The sequence below is a fragment of the Seriola lalandi genome, unplaced genomic scaffold (assembly GCF_002814215.2).
Source record: "Seriola lalandi dorsalis isolate HSWRI2012SDOR001 ecotype SW California unplaced genomic scaffold, Sedor1 jcf7180002054427, whole genome shotgun sequence".
Taxonomy (NCBI): domain Eukaryota; kingdom Metazoa; phylum Chordata; class Actinopteri; order Carangiformes; family Carangidae; genus Seriola; species Seriola lalandi.
Window position 1 is genome coordinate 352,584 of NW_019524980.1, and position 16,226 is coordinate 368,809.

The 16,226-nt window shown below is 39.2% G+C and overlaps 4 protein-coding genes across 7 annotated transcripts; 2 read left to right on the top strand and 2 right to left on the bottom strand.

Annotated features, from left to right (window-relative positions):
* Positions 1 to 835: 835 nt before the first annotated feature.
* mtrfr (mitochondrial translation release factor in rescue) lies at positions 836 to 2,209 on the top strand. Its single transcript, XM_023410690.2, has 2 exons — positions 836 to 1,321; positions 1,746 to 2,209. Exons 1-2 carry the CDS (start codon positions 989 to 991, stop codon positions 1,974 to 1,976), a joined length of 564 nt encoding a protein of 187 aa, XP_023266458.1. The 5' UTR covers positions 836 to 988; the 3' UTR covers positions 1,977 to 2,209.
* Positions 2,210 to 2,348: 139 nt separating this feature from the next.
* On the top strand, positions 2,349 to 7,042 carry kmt5ab (lysine methyltransferase 5Ab). The gene is made up of 8 exons (XM_023410688.2): positions 2,349 to 3,264; positions 3,498 to 3,601; positions 4,553 to 4,700; positions 4,996 to 5,206; positions 5,364 to 5,451; positions 5,597 to 5,656; positions 5,849 to 6,039; positions 6,445 to 7,042. Exons 1-8 carry the CDS (start codon positions 3,255 to 3,257, stop codon positions 6,653 to 6,655), a joined length of 1,023 nt encoding a protein of 340 aa, XP_023266456.1. The 5' UTR covers positions 2,349 to 3,254; the 3' UTR covers positions 6,656 to 7,042.
* rilpl2 (Rab interacting lysosomal protein-like 2) lies at positions 7,037 to 9,550 on the bottom strand. Its single transcript, XM_023410689.2, has 4 exons — positions 9,094 to 9,550; positions 8,844 to 8,995; positions 7,903 to 8,025; positions 7,037 to 7,415 (listed from the first exon to the last, which is right to left on the bottom strand). The coding sequence occupies exons 1-4, from the start codon at positions 9,385 to 9,387 to the stop codon at positions 7,394 to 7,396; spliced, it is 591 nt and encodes a 196-aa protein (XP_023266457.1). The 5' UTR covers positions 9,388 to 9,550; the 3' UTR covers positions 7,037 to 7,393.
* Positions 9,551 to 9,964: 414 nt separating this feature from the next.
* Positions 9,965 to 15,890, bottom strand: LOC111658250 (RILP-like protein 1). Of its 4 annotated transcripts, none has more exons than XM_023410702.2 (8): positions 15,313 to 15,890; positions 14,515 to 14,665; positions 12,799 to 12,917; positions 12,406 to 12,681; positions 12,078 to 12,317; positions 11,541 to 11,698; positions 11,366 to 11,464; positions 9,965 to 11,060 (listed from the first exon to the last, which is right to left on the bottom strand). In XM_023410702.2, exons 1-8 carry the CDS (start codon positions 15,601 to 15,603, stop codon positions 10,967 to 10,969), a joined length of 1,428 nt encoding a protein of 475 aa, XP_023266470.1. In that variant the 5' UTR covers positions 15,604 to 15,890; the 3' UTR covers positions 9,965 to 10,966. The 4 variants fall into 4 exon arrangements, with proteins under 4 accessions (XP_023266470.1, XP_023266469.1, XP_087031359.1 ...); XM_023410701.2 differs by having other exon boundaries at positions 12,799 to 12,920; positions 15,313 to 15,889; XM_087175233.1 differs by having other exon boundaries at positions 12,078 to 12,266; positions 15,313 to 15,884.
* Positions 15,891 to 16,226: the final 336 nt, after the last annotated feature.

The window sequence follows — 16,226 nt, forward strand, 5'->3', positions numbered from 1 at the left end:
AATAAAACAGCAAACCTGCTGCACTGTCAAGGGAAGTGGTCATTATTAATCCATTGCTTTATTCCATCATGGTCTTGCTGAAGCACTTGTTAGAGTGAAAAAGGGGTTTCATGTTATTACTGCATCCAAAATGTCTCCAATTCTGAAGTTTTTCTTCCAGTAGACTTGGAAGTGGTCACCTTGGGTTTATGGTAATTACAAATGATTTGAACAATAAACTTTAGATGATTTCAACAGTGATACATTTGCATGGCAGAAAAGGTATCAACATGTCCCTAGCACCTTCTTGAACCACTTCTGCAGCATAATACACTTGTCCTGTCTTTATATGCTCAGTATGTTCAAAACGGTATCAAATCCAGATCAGTGTCTCGGCTGGAAAGCCTAGTAAAGTGAGTAGAGTGCGAATATCCAGGTAATATATAACCTAGCACAGAAAGGGAGAGGGCAACAGGTTTCCTTCACACCTGTTGCTAGTTAGTTAATTACCCTTCACAGCAATCAAGCACTGAACTTCCAGAAAGTCGGAAGGGACCCGGCCATTATAAATTTGATATCTAGCTTCCAGCCTTAGCCACCATTCACACACAGCCACGCCTTTCAAAGAAAGAACCTTTAAAGAAACTAAAACTTAGGATGAATAAATAAATAAATAAAAAGTCGACTTTTAGGCATTTCATAGTTTGCAGTTTCCTACCTGCTTGGAGTTTTTTTCAGCGATTCAGCGAACCGACACACAAAGCGACACACGATGGCGGCAGAGGGTCAACATAGACCTACTATTTTGGCCACGAAGAAAAGCACAGCGACTGTTGATTGGATGACAGGTCACGGGAGCGTAGAAGAAGACATGACAGAATGAAAACAAGACCACACATTAATGACCGTGAGGCAGACAGAAACATAAAATGCAGTGACGAAGTCTTTGATGAAGGAACTGGTATTTCTGTTCGGGGAAATACAACGTGATGTGATGTAATCACTTTGTATGTTTGCTCGCAGAGCCCCCAAGATCCGCTTTGTATTTCACTTATTTAAAGAAATGTCACGGTTTTTCCCGTTCATCACTTCTATCTATAGTATGTCCAGTCGGGTCGGATTGAGAGGGTCTCCCAGTATGTCTGCACTTATTCAACCGCTCCCAGCTGGACTTACATGTGTTTTTGCAGCCGGCAAAAAGGACCTGATAGACCTTCCTGTCCTGAATGAGGACGAGCTTGAAGAGCAGTTTGTGAGAGGATCTGGACCTGGGGGACAGGCCACCAACAAAACCAGCAACTGTGTGGTGCTCAAGCACATCCCCACTGGGATTGTAGTAAAGGTAAATCCCTTTAAATTCTGTGTGTACTTGTCATCACTGGTATCTGTGTGTAGAAATGTTAATAGTTAAATAAGGACCCAAATCAAAGTAATGCGAAGTCCATTCTTTGGAAACAGCAGCTGACAAAACGGTCTCACCTCAAGGTCCATGTAGTAACTGTTCAGGTGCTTTCAGTTATATAGCACGGGCTTAGTCAGCAGATGCCCGGTTGTCATGGAAATGTAGATGAAATTTCCTTTTCTTTTGGTTTAAAAATTGAGTTTCACAATTCATAGAAGTCCTTAAAGTGCTCAGAAAAAAATGGAAGTGACGCTGCCTGCGGAATAGATCTTAAATACACCTTGAGGTGAGACTTTTATTACAAGCAAAGTTATGTGATTTACTGTCAATGTTCATGTAATCTCTTGTACCATTTTCCTTCCAGTGCCATCAAACCAGATCTGTGGAAATAAATCGAAAGCGTGCCCGGGGAATTATGAGAGAGAAACTTGATGTTGCATATAAAGGAGAACTCAGTGACGTTCTTGTGAAGAAGAAAGAGTCTGTGCTGAGGAAACAAGAGAAGAAGAAGAAGGCACATGAGAATCTGGAGAGAAAAAGACTGTTTAAAGAAGCACAGGTTGCAGATTCTGAACCTGGGAATGACACTGTTTAAAATGTTTGCGTGGAATATAGAAAGACAGGAGTACTGTACTCTAGTTGTTGTGTATTTTATGCCAGCAAAGGCTAAGAGAAGAATTTTCAAGTATGGTTTAAAAAATTATTTACAGCAAGATTGCTGAAAATGTATTTATTTATCATTTATTATTATGTCTTCTTAGATAAAGTAATAGGAGCTTCAAAATTCTACTGACTGAACCATGCTTTTAAAGTCGCCCTCCACTCAAATTGTGTTTTGGTCATTATTATGTCTCTTGGATGTTTGACCTTCATTGTGCAGTGACTGTCACTTGAAGACTGCTTTCAAATTCTTCTGCTGAAACTGGAAAGTTTTGTAAGCCAGGCAACTTACACAAGTGTGATCTGGAAACTTGAAGCATGCATTACACATTCACTGATAATGGACATTCAGTGATGTAGGAGACATCTTAAGGGAGTGAGAGAGGAGGTGTAGATGTAATTTTAAGAATTTTTAACCAAGAAATTTAACACAAATTACAACAAGTATTTTTATATATTTTCAAACATGCCTGGATCATAAAATTTTCTTTCTGCTCACTATTTTATACACTAAGTTGGCAGTTTATTGAACCTAGCTAAAGGTCTCCTATTGCACTTAGTGCACGCTTTAGAGTTGTCCATCACTTGTAAGTCAGTTTAATAGAGAAGTGCAGAAAATCCAACCTTTCATGGCGGTTATGATGTTCAGTTTGTGTTGAAACTGTTTCAGAAAGGTCAAGAAAAACAATGGTCATTAAGATGGCAGTTTGTGGTGCTTTTGAATTGTATAGCGTTATACAGAGGTGGATAAAATAATAAACACCTGTCCTGAGCAAGGTGTACCTAATAAACTGCCATTTGAGTATATACCAAAAACACATGTATTGTTTGTTATGCATTGAATTAACATTGTAATTGAATAATATTTTATTTTATAACTGATTTAATTTAGGTAACCCCACTGAGATCAGGCTCTCTTTCGCTAATGGAGTACAGCAAAGTTTCTGAGTTTTTGGTGGGACACATTTCAGCACGAGACGTTTACTTTTGCTGACCGTGGCCAATGAGAGAGCTACTTTCATATTCGTGCCCCGCCCGCCTGGACGAAACAGCCAATGAGAGGAGCAGTAGGGTTTTTAAATCCACCACGCTCCCACCTCCCCACTCTGCAGTGTGATGCTCAAATGTTTGTCGTTGCAGGAACAGTGAACTAAACACGGGGCAACATTTAACAGACTCCTCGCCCTCTTTGGATTTTATTCTGGTGACTGAGATGGCAAAAGGTAAACTTGCTAATTTCCCGTGGTTTCGGGTAATTGTGCATGTTATACAGGCTACAGTAGTTAATGTGTAGCTAACGGCTATATGCATGCTAGCGTAAATGGAGGACCAACATCGTTTAAATAAACTTAGCTGATGTTTACAAATAAAACTCACCGGTAATGGCAAGCCGTTGTATAATGTTCAGTGAATTAGCCAGTAGTGTTTATACTTGTTTATTTTCATGTTTATAAAGGGAAGAAAAACGTGCTGAGAACCGACATAAACCCCGAGGAGACAGCTGAACATAAAGTCACTTCACGGAAAGAGACAAAGGAAAACAAACCATCAACTAATAAGGTATGTTTTATTGTTTGGTGTTATGCTTTGCAGCTTCTCTGGTCGCCAATTAAAGTAGAAAACAAAAACTCTTTTCACAGTCTGGAAAGGACACATCCCTTTAAAGGGGTCCTGTCTCAGCTTGGCGTCGTAGCAACAGATGTAATTATAATTGACGAACTAACCAGACTGCAGGGAGCTTCGTATTGTTTGTAATCAACGTTACCCAGATTTGAGCCTTTCAGGCAAAACCTACCCCAGGTTGTGCACAGCTCCTTTTATAGCTTTTACCAATTGTAAGGTTAAGTTGTATACAGAAAGTGTATCCATAGATACACCATCGCCATCGGTTTAGGGAATAGAGCTGAATCTCTGAGATGTAAATATATGTTTCATTGTCACTGGAGAAACTGCTTAGTGAGCAGCACATACACCATCACCGTACAAGAGTTATTTACAGTGGTCTATAAGCTTTTGAAATTGTTATATGCAGCCATAGAAACCACACTTTATTATTTTTTAATATTTTATTAATACACTAACTAAGAAATTCTAATACATATTCTGCCAATAAGATATACTTTTACCATGGAGACTGAACCACTGAGCTGGAGATAACATCTTTATCAGCTACCAGTCTGTTCACTGTTTTCTGTTGACTCCAGCATGTTGTTTAAGTGATTCACTTAATTCAGAAATGTACGGACAACTTGCCTCTAAATTCCATCATCTTGAACTCGCATGCATGCATGCTGAGTGTTAAGGAGCAGAAATAAAGACATTAAATACAGTCTGCACCAGCTACATGGTACTAAACACAGGCTTGTAAAATATGATATCTCATGTATTGCATCTCATCAGATTTGCATACTAGATAGTGAAGCTGAATGTGTATATGTCTTATAAGGTTTACTCTGGGGATTGGTGCAGGGTTTTTCATTTTTTCACCAAGGTAAATAATTCTTTTTGCAGGATTGCGTAGGTAAAGTGCCGTCAATTTTCCAGAGTCTACGGAGTCCGAGCAAACCTAGATCCCCTCTGAGTGACAGTTCAAGCATGCTGATCCAGGAAGGAAATGAATCTGATGCTGCTAATCCTGACATGTCAAAGCCGAAAAAAGGTGAAAAGATTCAAAAACATTTTGAATCAACTAATGTGAAATGATGTTGTTTGGTTATTTCTGTTACATGTAATCTCCCTGCCACATTGCTGTCTACCCCCGTGTTACCTTGTGGTCAGCAGATCCACATGTACCACAGAAAAATTTCCTGTGCAAGTGAATGGTAGCAGTATTTACTTACGTTCTATCTTATGACACAACTTCACTCTGTTTTTGAAGGAACATCACTGTCTTGATTAAGGCTAAATGGTTAAGGCAACTGTCAGTTTCATTCTTTGTGTCTTCCTCATTTTAGACATACCCAATGAAATGAAATCTGAGAGTTGTGAGTCCAAAGAGCATAAGCCTGAAATGCCTTGCCACAGTCACGGGATCAGAGAGCCACTCATTGACCAGCCTGATCAAAAAGAGTCCACCACACACACAAATACTAGGTCTGCAGCAGACAGCAAAGCTCCAGCATCCAAACCTCGGCGTAGAACTGGTCACAAACTCAGAGCAAAAAAGTGAGTGCACACAGCCAACATGTCTAGACTTGGGAAAAAAATAAAAATAAATAATAATAATAATAATAATAATAAGACATGGGCCCTTTCACAGCCAGTTGCTCAGTCATAATCATTACATTACTCTCATTACTTCTGATAATGTCTGTGTTTTCAGGTTGGAGAATAAAGCTCCCCAAAACAGAAAGGTCACAGACTATTATCCCATCAGACGGAGTAACAGAAAAACTAAGGCAGAGTTAAAGGTTTGTATGAAAAATGCCGTTATAAGAAAGGTTGCACATTTAAATTTAAGTTATAATATCTGCTTTTTTTAAAGGTTATTTGTTTAGCTTTTTCCCATCCATGTGTGTGAAAACATATTTTGACCCAATTACTCAAATCAAACAGAATCAAGAACACAGACACATTGATGACCTGATAAAGAATGGCATTGAAGAAGGAATGCAGGTAAAATTTTATTTTTAATCTAGAGCATACTGTATGCAGAGCACTGCTTACATCTGTGATATTTTCTGTAAATTAGTAACTAGCACTGAAGATTTTCTTGTTTGTGACATATTTTAATATTTGTACTATGGTTAAGCAATTCTTCCATCTTTGCTGAATCAAATAAGCTTCATTGCTTTTGAATGTAAATAGGTCAAAAACATTGAAGGAAAAGGAAGAGGGGTATTTGCTGTCAAGGGCTTCACAAAAGGAGAATTTGTTGTGGAGTACCATGGAGACCTACTGGAACTACCTGAGGCTAAAAAAAGAGAGGCCCAGTATGCTCAGGATCCCCAAACAGGCTGTTACATGTACTACTTCCAGTATCAATCAAAAACATACTGGTAAGTTCAAATGTCACCACTTTGAAATGGGATCGACACATGGTGTCACATTTTCACACATTGTATTTAGTTTCTCTGTTCAGTTTGTCAGCCTCCTAGGAATCATTAATTGTAACTGTACACCTGGGGAAATTTCTGGACCAAAGTGCATTTTTTACAGAACTGTTCAATAAGATCAGCTGGGTATAAACACAGGTTGGTCAGTAAGTCTTGACAGTCACTGTCTTAGAAAGCTTTCGGCCCACTGACTTTAACACTAAAAGAAGGAAATTAGTTCTTCTAATTTAACTTTCCTTGTAATAATATAATTCCTAGATTCCATTAAGATTGCAGTAGTCTTGAAAATGGACTTTATAACTTTGGATATCTGTTGCAGTGACAGTTTTCTTTCTTTATGTATTACAGTGTTGACGCAACAAAGGAAACAAGTCGTCTTGGAAGACTGATTAACCACAGTAAAACTGGCAACTGCCAAACAAAGCTTCACGCCATCGATGGAGCTCCCCATCTGATCTTGGTGGCTTCCAGAGAGATCAAAGCAGAGGAGGAGCTGCTCTATGACTATGGTGATCGGAGTAAAGACTCAGTCTTGGCTCACCCTTGGCTCAAATACTGAAACTTCAACCCACGAGTGTTTGTATTTCAGATGAATTGGTGCTCTCTGCTGTCCTGCTTATCTTTTTTGTAAAAGATGATACTGATGAGCAGTCCTCCACATGCTTTTTTTATGAAGTATAAAAATGCTTTTGTTTTAAATGGAGGCGAAAGCTTTAACTCATGAAAAGTGTATTTTTGCAACAATTGTTTTTATCATGCTTTTATAAATTTCTTATCTAATTGTAGCAGAGATTTAAGCTTGAAGTGTCTCTCTCCTGGATAAGTAGTGTTTCACATTGTCCATGGAGTTTTCTTTTGTAATGAATATAATTCTGACTATTCAATTTGCAATTGTAAATTATTAACTGTGCTGTAAATTGAGGAATAAAACAAAATTGAATTCTCATTGCACTCCAGCTTTATTACACAAAGCCACTTGAAGACTTAATTTCAAGCCTATAGATAAGTTCATTTTGAGTGAATGCTTTCAGCATAATCTCCAACAGTAGCTAAATAATACTTTCCAGTTACATTTGATGTCAGCAAACATCCCACGTAATATATACTGTATTTCCACTACAATAACTCTGTTTTACCATAAACCATCTTAGGTTAAAATTACAAGTACAAATACAAAGCTTGTTAGACTGACAAATACACATTGTAAAAAATAGTCAATATAAAAGTGGTTAACTGATGAGAAAAATGTGCCGACAAATCCTGTTTGTCTTCTACATGGTCAGTTCTTCAGTTTTTCTTATTTTCGCCTGAATGAAAACCTATAAACAGAAAAAAAAAGTCCACACTTAGTTTATGGAGTTTGCTCCCGAGCATGGAGGGGTGTGATCATGGAGCATAAATGTAAAACTGCCCAGTGTCAGAAAACAACATTGAGTCATGGCAGCCTGTAATTACTGACAGCAGTTTGGCAGAAGCACTGCCAATTTTCAACTTCTCTCTTTTCTCTCATTCAGTGCTCACACAAACATCCTCAACGTAGGAATGAATTCATTTGGTCACAAGTATGTCATTATGAGACAGGAGACGGGCTGTGAGAACAGTCTTCCTACTAGCTTACTTCACCATCATGTGGTTGCTGCTCTAGATTTTCTTAAAACCTTGCCATCTGAGGTGAACAGCTGAATACAATGTATATCTAGAAATAAATGTTTTGATTATTTTGCGCTACTTCTTTCAGATAACTTCTTTGTGGTCTGCACATTCATATTTCTGTATTCAAAGAAAAAAATTCTGCCTGTTACTCACAATTTCCCTATGGTTGTCTTCTCCTCTTTTACATCATTTATTGTGGCTGGACTGGGCTCTGTAGCTGTTGGTGTCTCCAGATCCACTTCCACCATTGGTGGTTCAGCCTGTGGCAGAATCCCACTGCAGAAGAAAGTACAGAGTTATGGTCACTGACAATATTTTGTGTCGTAGGTGCTGTACATCAAAAGGAGCCTTAAAACAAAATCAGCACTGTCAGATAGTAGTTATTGTGATGTTAAAGTGATTTCTTCACTTCAAAACTAGAATCAGTGTTATCAAAAAGATAGTTTGAGCTTCATAACATCAGTGCAGGTCATTTCTACTGCCACTGTTTACAAAATGTGCCTAATTGTGAGTCTGAAACTTGGGGTTTATTTGTCAAATTAGTAATAGAAGAGAATGATGAGTGTATGATTAAAAAGAAAAACACTAACAACATCAACAACAACTGATTACTACAAATAAGTGATGTCTGTATTGTCTGTATTTGCAGAAATACTCTGTATGATTCTGTATAACAGCAGAGTAGGGTAGGATAATAACAGATATTGGTGTCTATTTAACAAAATACAAGAAAATATCTCAGGTGTATATTAATGTTAGACATGTACCAGTACTAATTATTTATCAGTTAAAACAATAAGCTGTACCATTTAGATGAACATTTTTACAATGGAGTTTCCACTGACCAACTGATTTATTACCTATGCCTAAAAAATCTCTTGTAGTACCAACAACAGCCCTGCAATAACTTGTGGTATATGATCATTAGTGGTGGTGTTGTATTAGAGTACACTATAGCAAGGTATTTCTAAAGCTCTGTCCTCTTCATGTGTTTGAATATGGGTGGAAAAGACATTACTAATGAAGTTGAATTTTGCAACAAAAACCTTTGAATAAATCCTGTCTTAGAGTTGACTTTAAGCTCAGTTGTTTACCTCTTGTACAGCTGGAGCTCCTCCTGAGCCACCATGAGCTGAGCCTTCAGCTGGTTCCTCTCCTGCAGCACCTCCTTCAGCTCCTGCATGGTGAACCGCGGTCTGTTGGGGTCTGTGAGGTCCACCACCAGCTGGTTTGGCCCCGCTGTTTGCTTTTGACGGCAGACAGGAAAAGAATCTCTAAACATCCGCTCTTTTCTTACATACACTTCAACTGTACGAGACGGCTGACATATACTGTAACACTCACCGTGCCCTGCCCGGAGGAGCTCTCCTTTATGATCCTGTCCAGTTCACTCTTCAAGTTGTCCCGCTCCATTTTCAGCTCCTCCAGAGACAAGTTGTACTTATTGACCAAAGTCTCGAACATTTCTAAAACGCGGACTATTCTGAACTGCAAATCCGACACTTCTTCTCCTGTGCTGCTTATTTTTAGCAAATCTCGTCCGATTACGTACGAAATGTCATAAACATCTTCAACCGTGAGCTCAAACGTGTCCTTCTCGAAAGCAAGAGCGGGCGACGACTCTTCGCCAAACTCCATGACGGAACAATGCCACTACTAAAAACACCGGAATAAAGTTAACTTTCCTCCACCAGCGATTACTTACAAGTTTTCTTTCTTATACTTTACTGGCAGAAGGTAACCAACTTTCAGAGGAGCTACACTTCCCCCATCACTCACCCGCCAATGGCGTGACTCGTTGGGCAGCGGAGGAGGGCAAAGTATCCTAGCGACAGGTGAGTACAAAGATCGTTGCATGGCTCAAGAGAACTCCCTCAACACTGTCGACCTGTTCGCCCCGGACTATGTTTTTCACGGACCAGAGAGCGAGTGAGACGAACATAAGTCACAGCTGTCAATTTTTCACTTCCCTGTATCAAAGGCACATCAGAATCAGGTGAGAAAGCACTTGAATGTGACTATACCATCTTTCTCTCAATTTTTTAGTCTCTTATGTCATATTTGCGAGACCGAAATGTTCCAGGTAACATTTAATGATGTCCAATAATACCATCAAAACTAAAAAACATAATTTTAAGGACATAAACACCACATATATTGTAACTTAGCATACTTGTCTTGGCAATATTAGTATTTGAAAGTAACACAATAAAAATGTTTTTTAAAAAAACAAAAACTTTATTACTTTACTCTGAAAAAACATTTTTACAGATGCAACCTAATTGATTGATAGTTAAAGCATGTTTTTACAGTAAGCATTTTTGTTGGAATATATTTCTCCTGGTGTTTTACCAGGGTGATTGTACTAGTGTAAACAAGAAGGTGCGGTACCAGACTGTAGTGCTGTAAGTAACACCCTCAAAAATTTAGAGGATGACTCAGTGCTGACAATAAGCACATTATATCATAGTCTTTTAGAGGAATACAGAGGCACATGGTCATCTAACTCATTCACTGAGCCTTGAAACCAAACTAAAACATCTTATTTAACATAATTATATATGCAACATATATGCCATCAGATACATTTTAATATCACTAGACATAATGTCTCATCACCTTTGTAGGTCTTATGGCAGCTGGACCTATTTCTAACTCATGATGGTGTTATCCTGAGGCCGCTAAGGAACTTTAAAGTGAAAACTCAATTCATACTCTGGGAAATCCTCCATATTACAGGCACTACTTGCCATACTGGCAAGCAAATATATTATGCATTGAAGTGAAACCATTTCTGAGCTAGGAGCAGGCACTGTAGTGAGAACATTAGATGCTAAGTTATTTGACAATACAGCAGCATGTATTGCATTACAAATAAAGAAGCATAACACTGTTACATATCAAGTGAAGCACTGATAGATGGTGACTGAACTAACAAAACCCTGAGAAGTCATAAATACACATAAGCAAGTCCAGGTTTGGCCAGTTGTCTCACAAGGCTTACCAAGTTAGCTAAAATGTTACCAAAATATAATACAAATGTTGACGCCAAACAACAGTGGTTCATTCATCAAAGTTACAAGTAATACAGCCACTAAATTTGTACTTTACAATTCCTGTAATTATGTCTGTTGGCAAACTGTGCTGAGAGATACAAACTGGTGTTGACATGGTTTGAAAATAAGAGCAATTGTGCAGGGAGAATTTAAATGCAAGGTCATACAAAGGAAACAAGTCTTCTGATTGGCAACAATGTGGGATCATCTGCGATCAAACCAGCTGCCACCATTGGCATTATGGCAGTGAAGATCCTGGTAGTGGTGACACAGCGGGGCAGAGACAGAAGAGAAATTCAGAGTTAGAGAGGAAACACAAAAAGCATCAGAAGCATTGTTGTGATGATGTTTTGAGACCCTCTGTCAACCACAGTGACACTCCTGTAAAATCAGTTAAATCAGTTATTGATGATGTTTATAAGATTATTGTGACAAATTATATTAATGCAGTGCCACAGGAGAAATTAAAAACAGGGCAGTAATATGCTTGTCCTCTTGAAAATTGCAGGATAAACCCCAGTGTATCAAGAAAAGCATGTCATGTCATGTGCATTACTCACAAGCGTCTAATTCCTGATTCAGGTTGATCAGTGGAACTGTGGGTCGGTGGAGGAGATGAAGTACAAACAATGGAGCCGATGTCATCCTCAGACTCGTCACTGAGGGATATGGAAGCGGTAAGCTTAACTATTGCATCAGTGTTTTGTAAAACTGGCTCAAAATTTCAAAAAAGACCTTTTGTAATATGCCAGCTCTTCCTGTAGCACGAACACTTGGGCCTTCAGTTCGTTCCTCTCCTGCAGCACGTCCCGTAGCTCTTGCAGAGTGAAGCAAGGTTTGTCGGACTCCTGCTCCAGGCTGTCTGTCTCTTCCTCTGCATCAGTTGGCGCCTTCTGCAGCCAAAACACATATTGAGTATTTCTGTTTGCACAACATGGACACACTGACATGAACAAAGATATAGGTAGCTCAGAAATTCTGCATTAGGTAACAGTGGTTGTTTACAGTGAATACAGAGTGACTTTAACAGAGGATATTATTGATTTATGTTTACTGAAACAATACAAAAGGCTTCATAAATCAGATACCTAATGACATGGTGTTTAAATAAAAAAAAAGTTAAATATTTCTGTGTGAACTGAAAGCATGTCACATCATGAAGAGACATGAAAGTTGTCAGTGACCCAAAGCAAAGACATAATGCTTTGTGTACAATAGAAATACTCTTTTAGTGGGCCTCTGTACATGGCAGAGCTTAAGCAGGTGTGTTACCAGTGACAAGGCTGTCGTGTCCTCATCTTCATCACCCTCCACCTCCTTATTTTCTCTGTTAGATGACCTTGAGAGAAGGGAAGGACTCTTGTTGCCGTCATAACAGTTCGCCATGAAGACAGGGTCCCTTCTGCACTCCACCCACACTGAATCTGATTTGAAGGAGTTCGATGGTGCTGCTTCTGAGGACTGGATTTGTGACATTAAACAGCCACTTAGACGGTACAAAGCCTGCCAGACCTAATGAGTTTTAACCAAACATAGTTTCAACCTAATTATATTCATGGCATATGGCTTGTTTAAGATGGGCCCTTTTTTGTTTTCTTACGGTGATATGTGGTGATGCAGGTGGTGACATCCCAGATCTTGTAAGAGAGCACTCTGCTATCTCAGTGATCTCTCTCTCCAATTCCCAGTCCCGGAGCTCCCTCCTCAGCCTTGTGACCTCCAACTGCAAAGCCCCTATCTCCTGCTGCCGTGCCTGAGCTGCTGCCTCCAGCTCAGCCCTCTGCTGGATCAGTGCCTTGCCCTGGGTTTCCATCACTCCTCCCCTGTGACGAAGGTCCTGGTTGATCCTTATCAGTCGATGCTGCTGCATCTGGAGCTATAGTTGAGGGAATTTGTTTTATGGCTTCACTAATTTCAGTCAAGGATAGAAAATTGTAAACTTAATATCTTCTTGGGGAACAGTATTTGTTATGTATGCAGTCGAAATGCTCACCGCCTCAACATCCTCGTTTCTTAGTGTTAGCTCATGGTCTTTAGCCCGGATTTCATCCCTCTGTTTATCCACCAAGTCTTCCAGCTTCTTCATTACTTGTCTTTCTTTTTCTGACATTCCTGCTAGAATCATCAAAAAGGCACAGAGAAAATGCTCACACATGTAACATCAGTGCAATCTAATAAGAGGATGTGCACTACCATGCAATTCAACAGATAAGAATCCACATCAGTGTTCTGAGTTTTCACCACAGACCCTTTTTCATTTACATTACCATTTTCAAGTTAAAAGAAAATGTTCACTGTGATGGATTACATTATCTCAAACACATTCCAAGTCTCTGAAAGTTGACTGGTACACGACACAAAAATAAAACAGATCAAGCCAGAAAGTTACAGTATGCTTTGAAAAACTGCTATCAGTAGTGTAAAGTATACACAATTTGCAGTCGACCACAAACCCTTTAAAAGCTGGTCTCTTTAAGTCTTGCAGGGTCACCCTCCTGGTATCAGAGCCTCTGTTACACCATGAATGTATTTTTGTAGACAAATAATGTGTCAGTGAGCAGAGTAATGCAGCACCTATTCATTTGCATGTATATATTAATAAGCAGTCTGTATGTGTGCTGTGGCCCATGCAAGTCGCACAGAGGAGCTATATTTTGGTCTGCTTCAAAAATAGTCTCCTTGACAAGCCCCTGACTGCCTCTCTTAACAGCCTCTTCTTTCATGTTGCCATACAAGCATGCAGCATGAACTGTTCGATCCCACGTGACTGCACAGGGTAAATATGTGTAACGTGCAGCAGATGGTTCATCAGTGCAAAACAAATCAGTACTGAGCACACACATGGAACACATATCAGATCTGTGCTGGAACTCTCAGCCAAGACCAAACTAATTAAGTATCCAGTCACCACAAGTACATAAAACACAACATCAAGACTTCAGAAGGCAACAGACCACAGAGCATGCTGTTGCTGTATTGTAGTTTATACTTAACATATTTCTATATTCTTGATATTTGTATATTTGTATATTTTATGTCTCCTTAAATTTTTCAGAAGAGATTGTTATATTTCATTGACAACAGTGAATTCCTGTGATCTCTTTTTTTTTTATTGCCTGGCTACAAACCAAATGCCCTTTGGGATAAAAAAGTTAAAATTGATACAGAATCGACTCTGACAAATCACTCATCACAATCTACTATAATACTTCAACTTAGGGTATCTAGTATTGAGTATTGGTACTTAGGGTATTGGTATCTATCAAGTACCAATCCTATAGAAGTGCTCTCTTATTCACAGATGGAAACTCTGTTCTGCTCACAGCCTGGAGTAATTTTTTAAATAAGATAACATGAAGCCAGTGGCACTACAAACTGAGTCAGCAGCCTGTTGTGATTGAATGAATGTAACTGATATAAGTTACACTGCCCAATACCCAATCCGATTAATAAGAACAATTAGGTATTAGCTACCAATCTGACATATCAGATCAGTGCATCCCCAACAACATATCATTTTAAAGTTCAATTTTAGAGGAGGGTTGGAGGCTGAAAACTATTAATTACATTATATATTAAAGTTGAATAAACCTTAGAAAAAATTGAGGTAATGATAAATGTATAAGAAAATACTGTTTTCTTGTCCCATCAATCATCTTGAAACCTTCCAAAACTCATCTGTTGAGAACTATTGCTTCAGACCACCCACCCTGCTGTTTCTGCAGGTCTTCCTCTGTGACGGGGGAATCTTTGAGAGAGAGGCTCACTAACAGCCTCTTGTTCTCTGCCTGAAGCTGAGTGATTTGAGAGAGTAGGTCCTGGACTTCTCCTCTCCATACATCCTCCACCAGCTCCAACTCCTGAGTACAAGAGATACAGAAAAAAATATTTAAAGAAGAAAGACAACACTAGGACACTGAACTGTCTACACAGACTGCTTGTTCTTTGTTTGGAAAGGATCGATGGAACTGCATGAAAAATTTCACATCAGATCTTCAGATCATGTCATTATCACGATTATTATAGATTATTTGAAGTTGTTTTAGGTGTTTGAGTCCACTGAACGTATGCTGCAAATGAGTGATGAAGTAATGAGAAGTTAAAGGTCTACCACAAATCAATTAAATGTTACACAATCATTATAATATCATAGTGGGATAGTTTGCTAAACTGTGCTTACTGCACTTCACTAATCTGATGTAATCCGTGGGAAATATAAATGTTTCCCTTCTGGCCAGACAAAAAGAGCAATTTTGAAATGTCAAAACTTATATTATTCCAAAGGTTATTTCGTTACCTCCCCGAAAATAAAGGTCACAACACACACAGTGAACAGACAGACAGGCGAGACAGATACACACCATACACAGCCAGGTCGATTGATAATGAACACACAAGAATATACAGTTACACACACACACACACACACACACACACACACACACACACACACACACACGCACACACACGCACACACACACGCAGGTTGATAGGAACATAAACAGACCTTCTGGTGTTTCCTCTCCTGCTCGTATCTTTCGCTTCGCTCCTGTCGCAACCTCTCCAGCTCCCTCCGCAGCTCCTCGGCCTCCTGTCCTGCGGCTCCGCGGCTCACCAGCGCCTCCAGCAGCTCCAGGACCCGCACCACTTTGGGCACTAACCCGACAAGAGACTCGCACCCAAACCTGTCGATAATCCGCTCAAAGTCGTGTCCGAGCACCGCCGCTATGTCGTACACATCCATAACCGTCAGCTCTGCCGCGGGTTTGTTCAGCGCTGACATAACGCAGGTTTCCATGTCTGTCCTCTGTTTTATTTACACCTCCGTCATTAAACATAACTCTCTTTCCTCTGACACTCCGATACACTCACTCTTAATGTAGAAAAACGAGTTTACACAAGCTAGATGAGGGGTGTGTGAACCTGTTTAAGTCTGTTGACAGTTTAAACTTCGCCAACGTCTGATGAGGGAGTAGTTTGATGCTGCGTTCAATAGTCTGGCTAAAAGTCGTATATTTCAGTTCGAAAAATAATAATTACCACCATAACGTATGTTCAAGTCAATACATACATTATTAATAACACGTCGTTCTCGACTATCCATTTACTGTCCTATTCCACTCCGATGAACGTCATATCATCGCAGGGTTTAAAGAAACCTAAATATTTACAACAGGTCCTGAAGGCAGCAGCCCTCCCTCCACGTTGACTTCTAGTCCTACTGCGCATGTCATGATATTATTAGTGTATTACCTTTTATGCCCATCATTAAGTTTTTAAAATATCCCAGCACTACTAGACGTAAGGTATGGGCAGCCTAAAATAAAATAACATTTTTACAAAAATAATTGATTAAAATATTATCAATGTATTACCACAAAACGTGAGTTAATTTTGTTAGAAATATGTAAAGTATTTCAC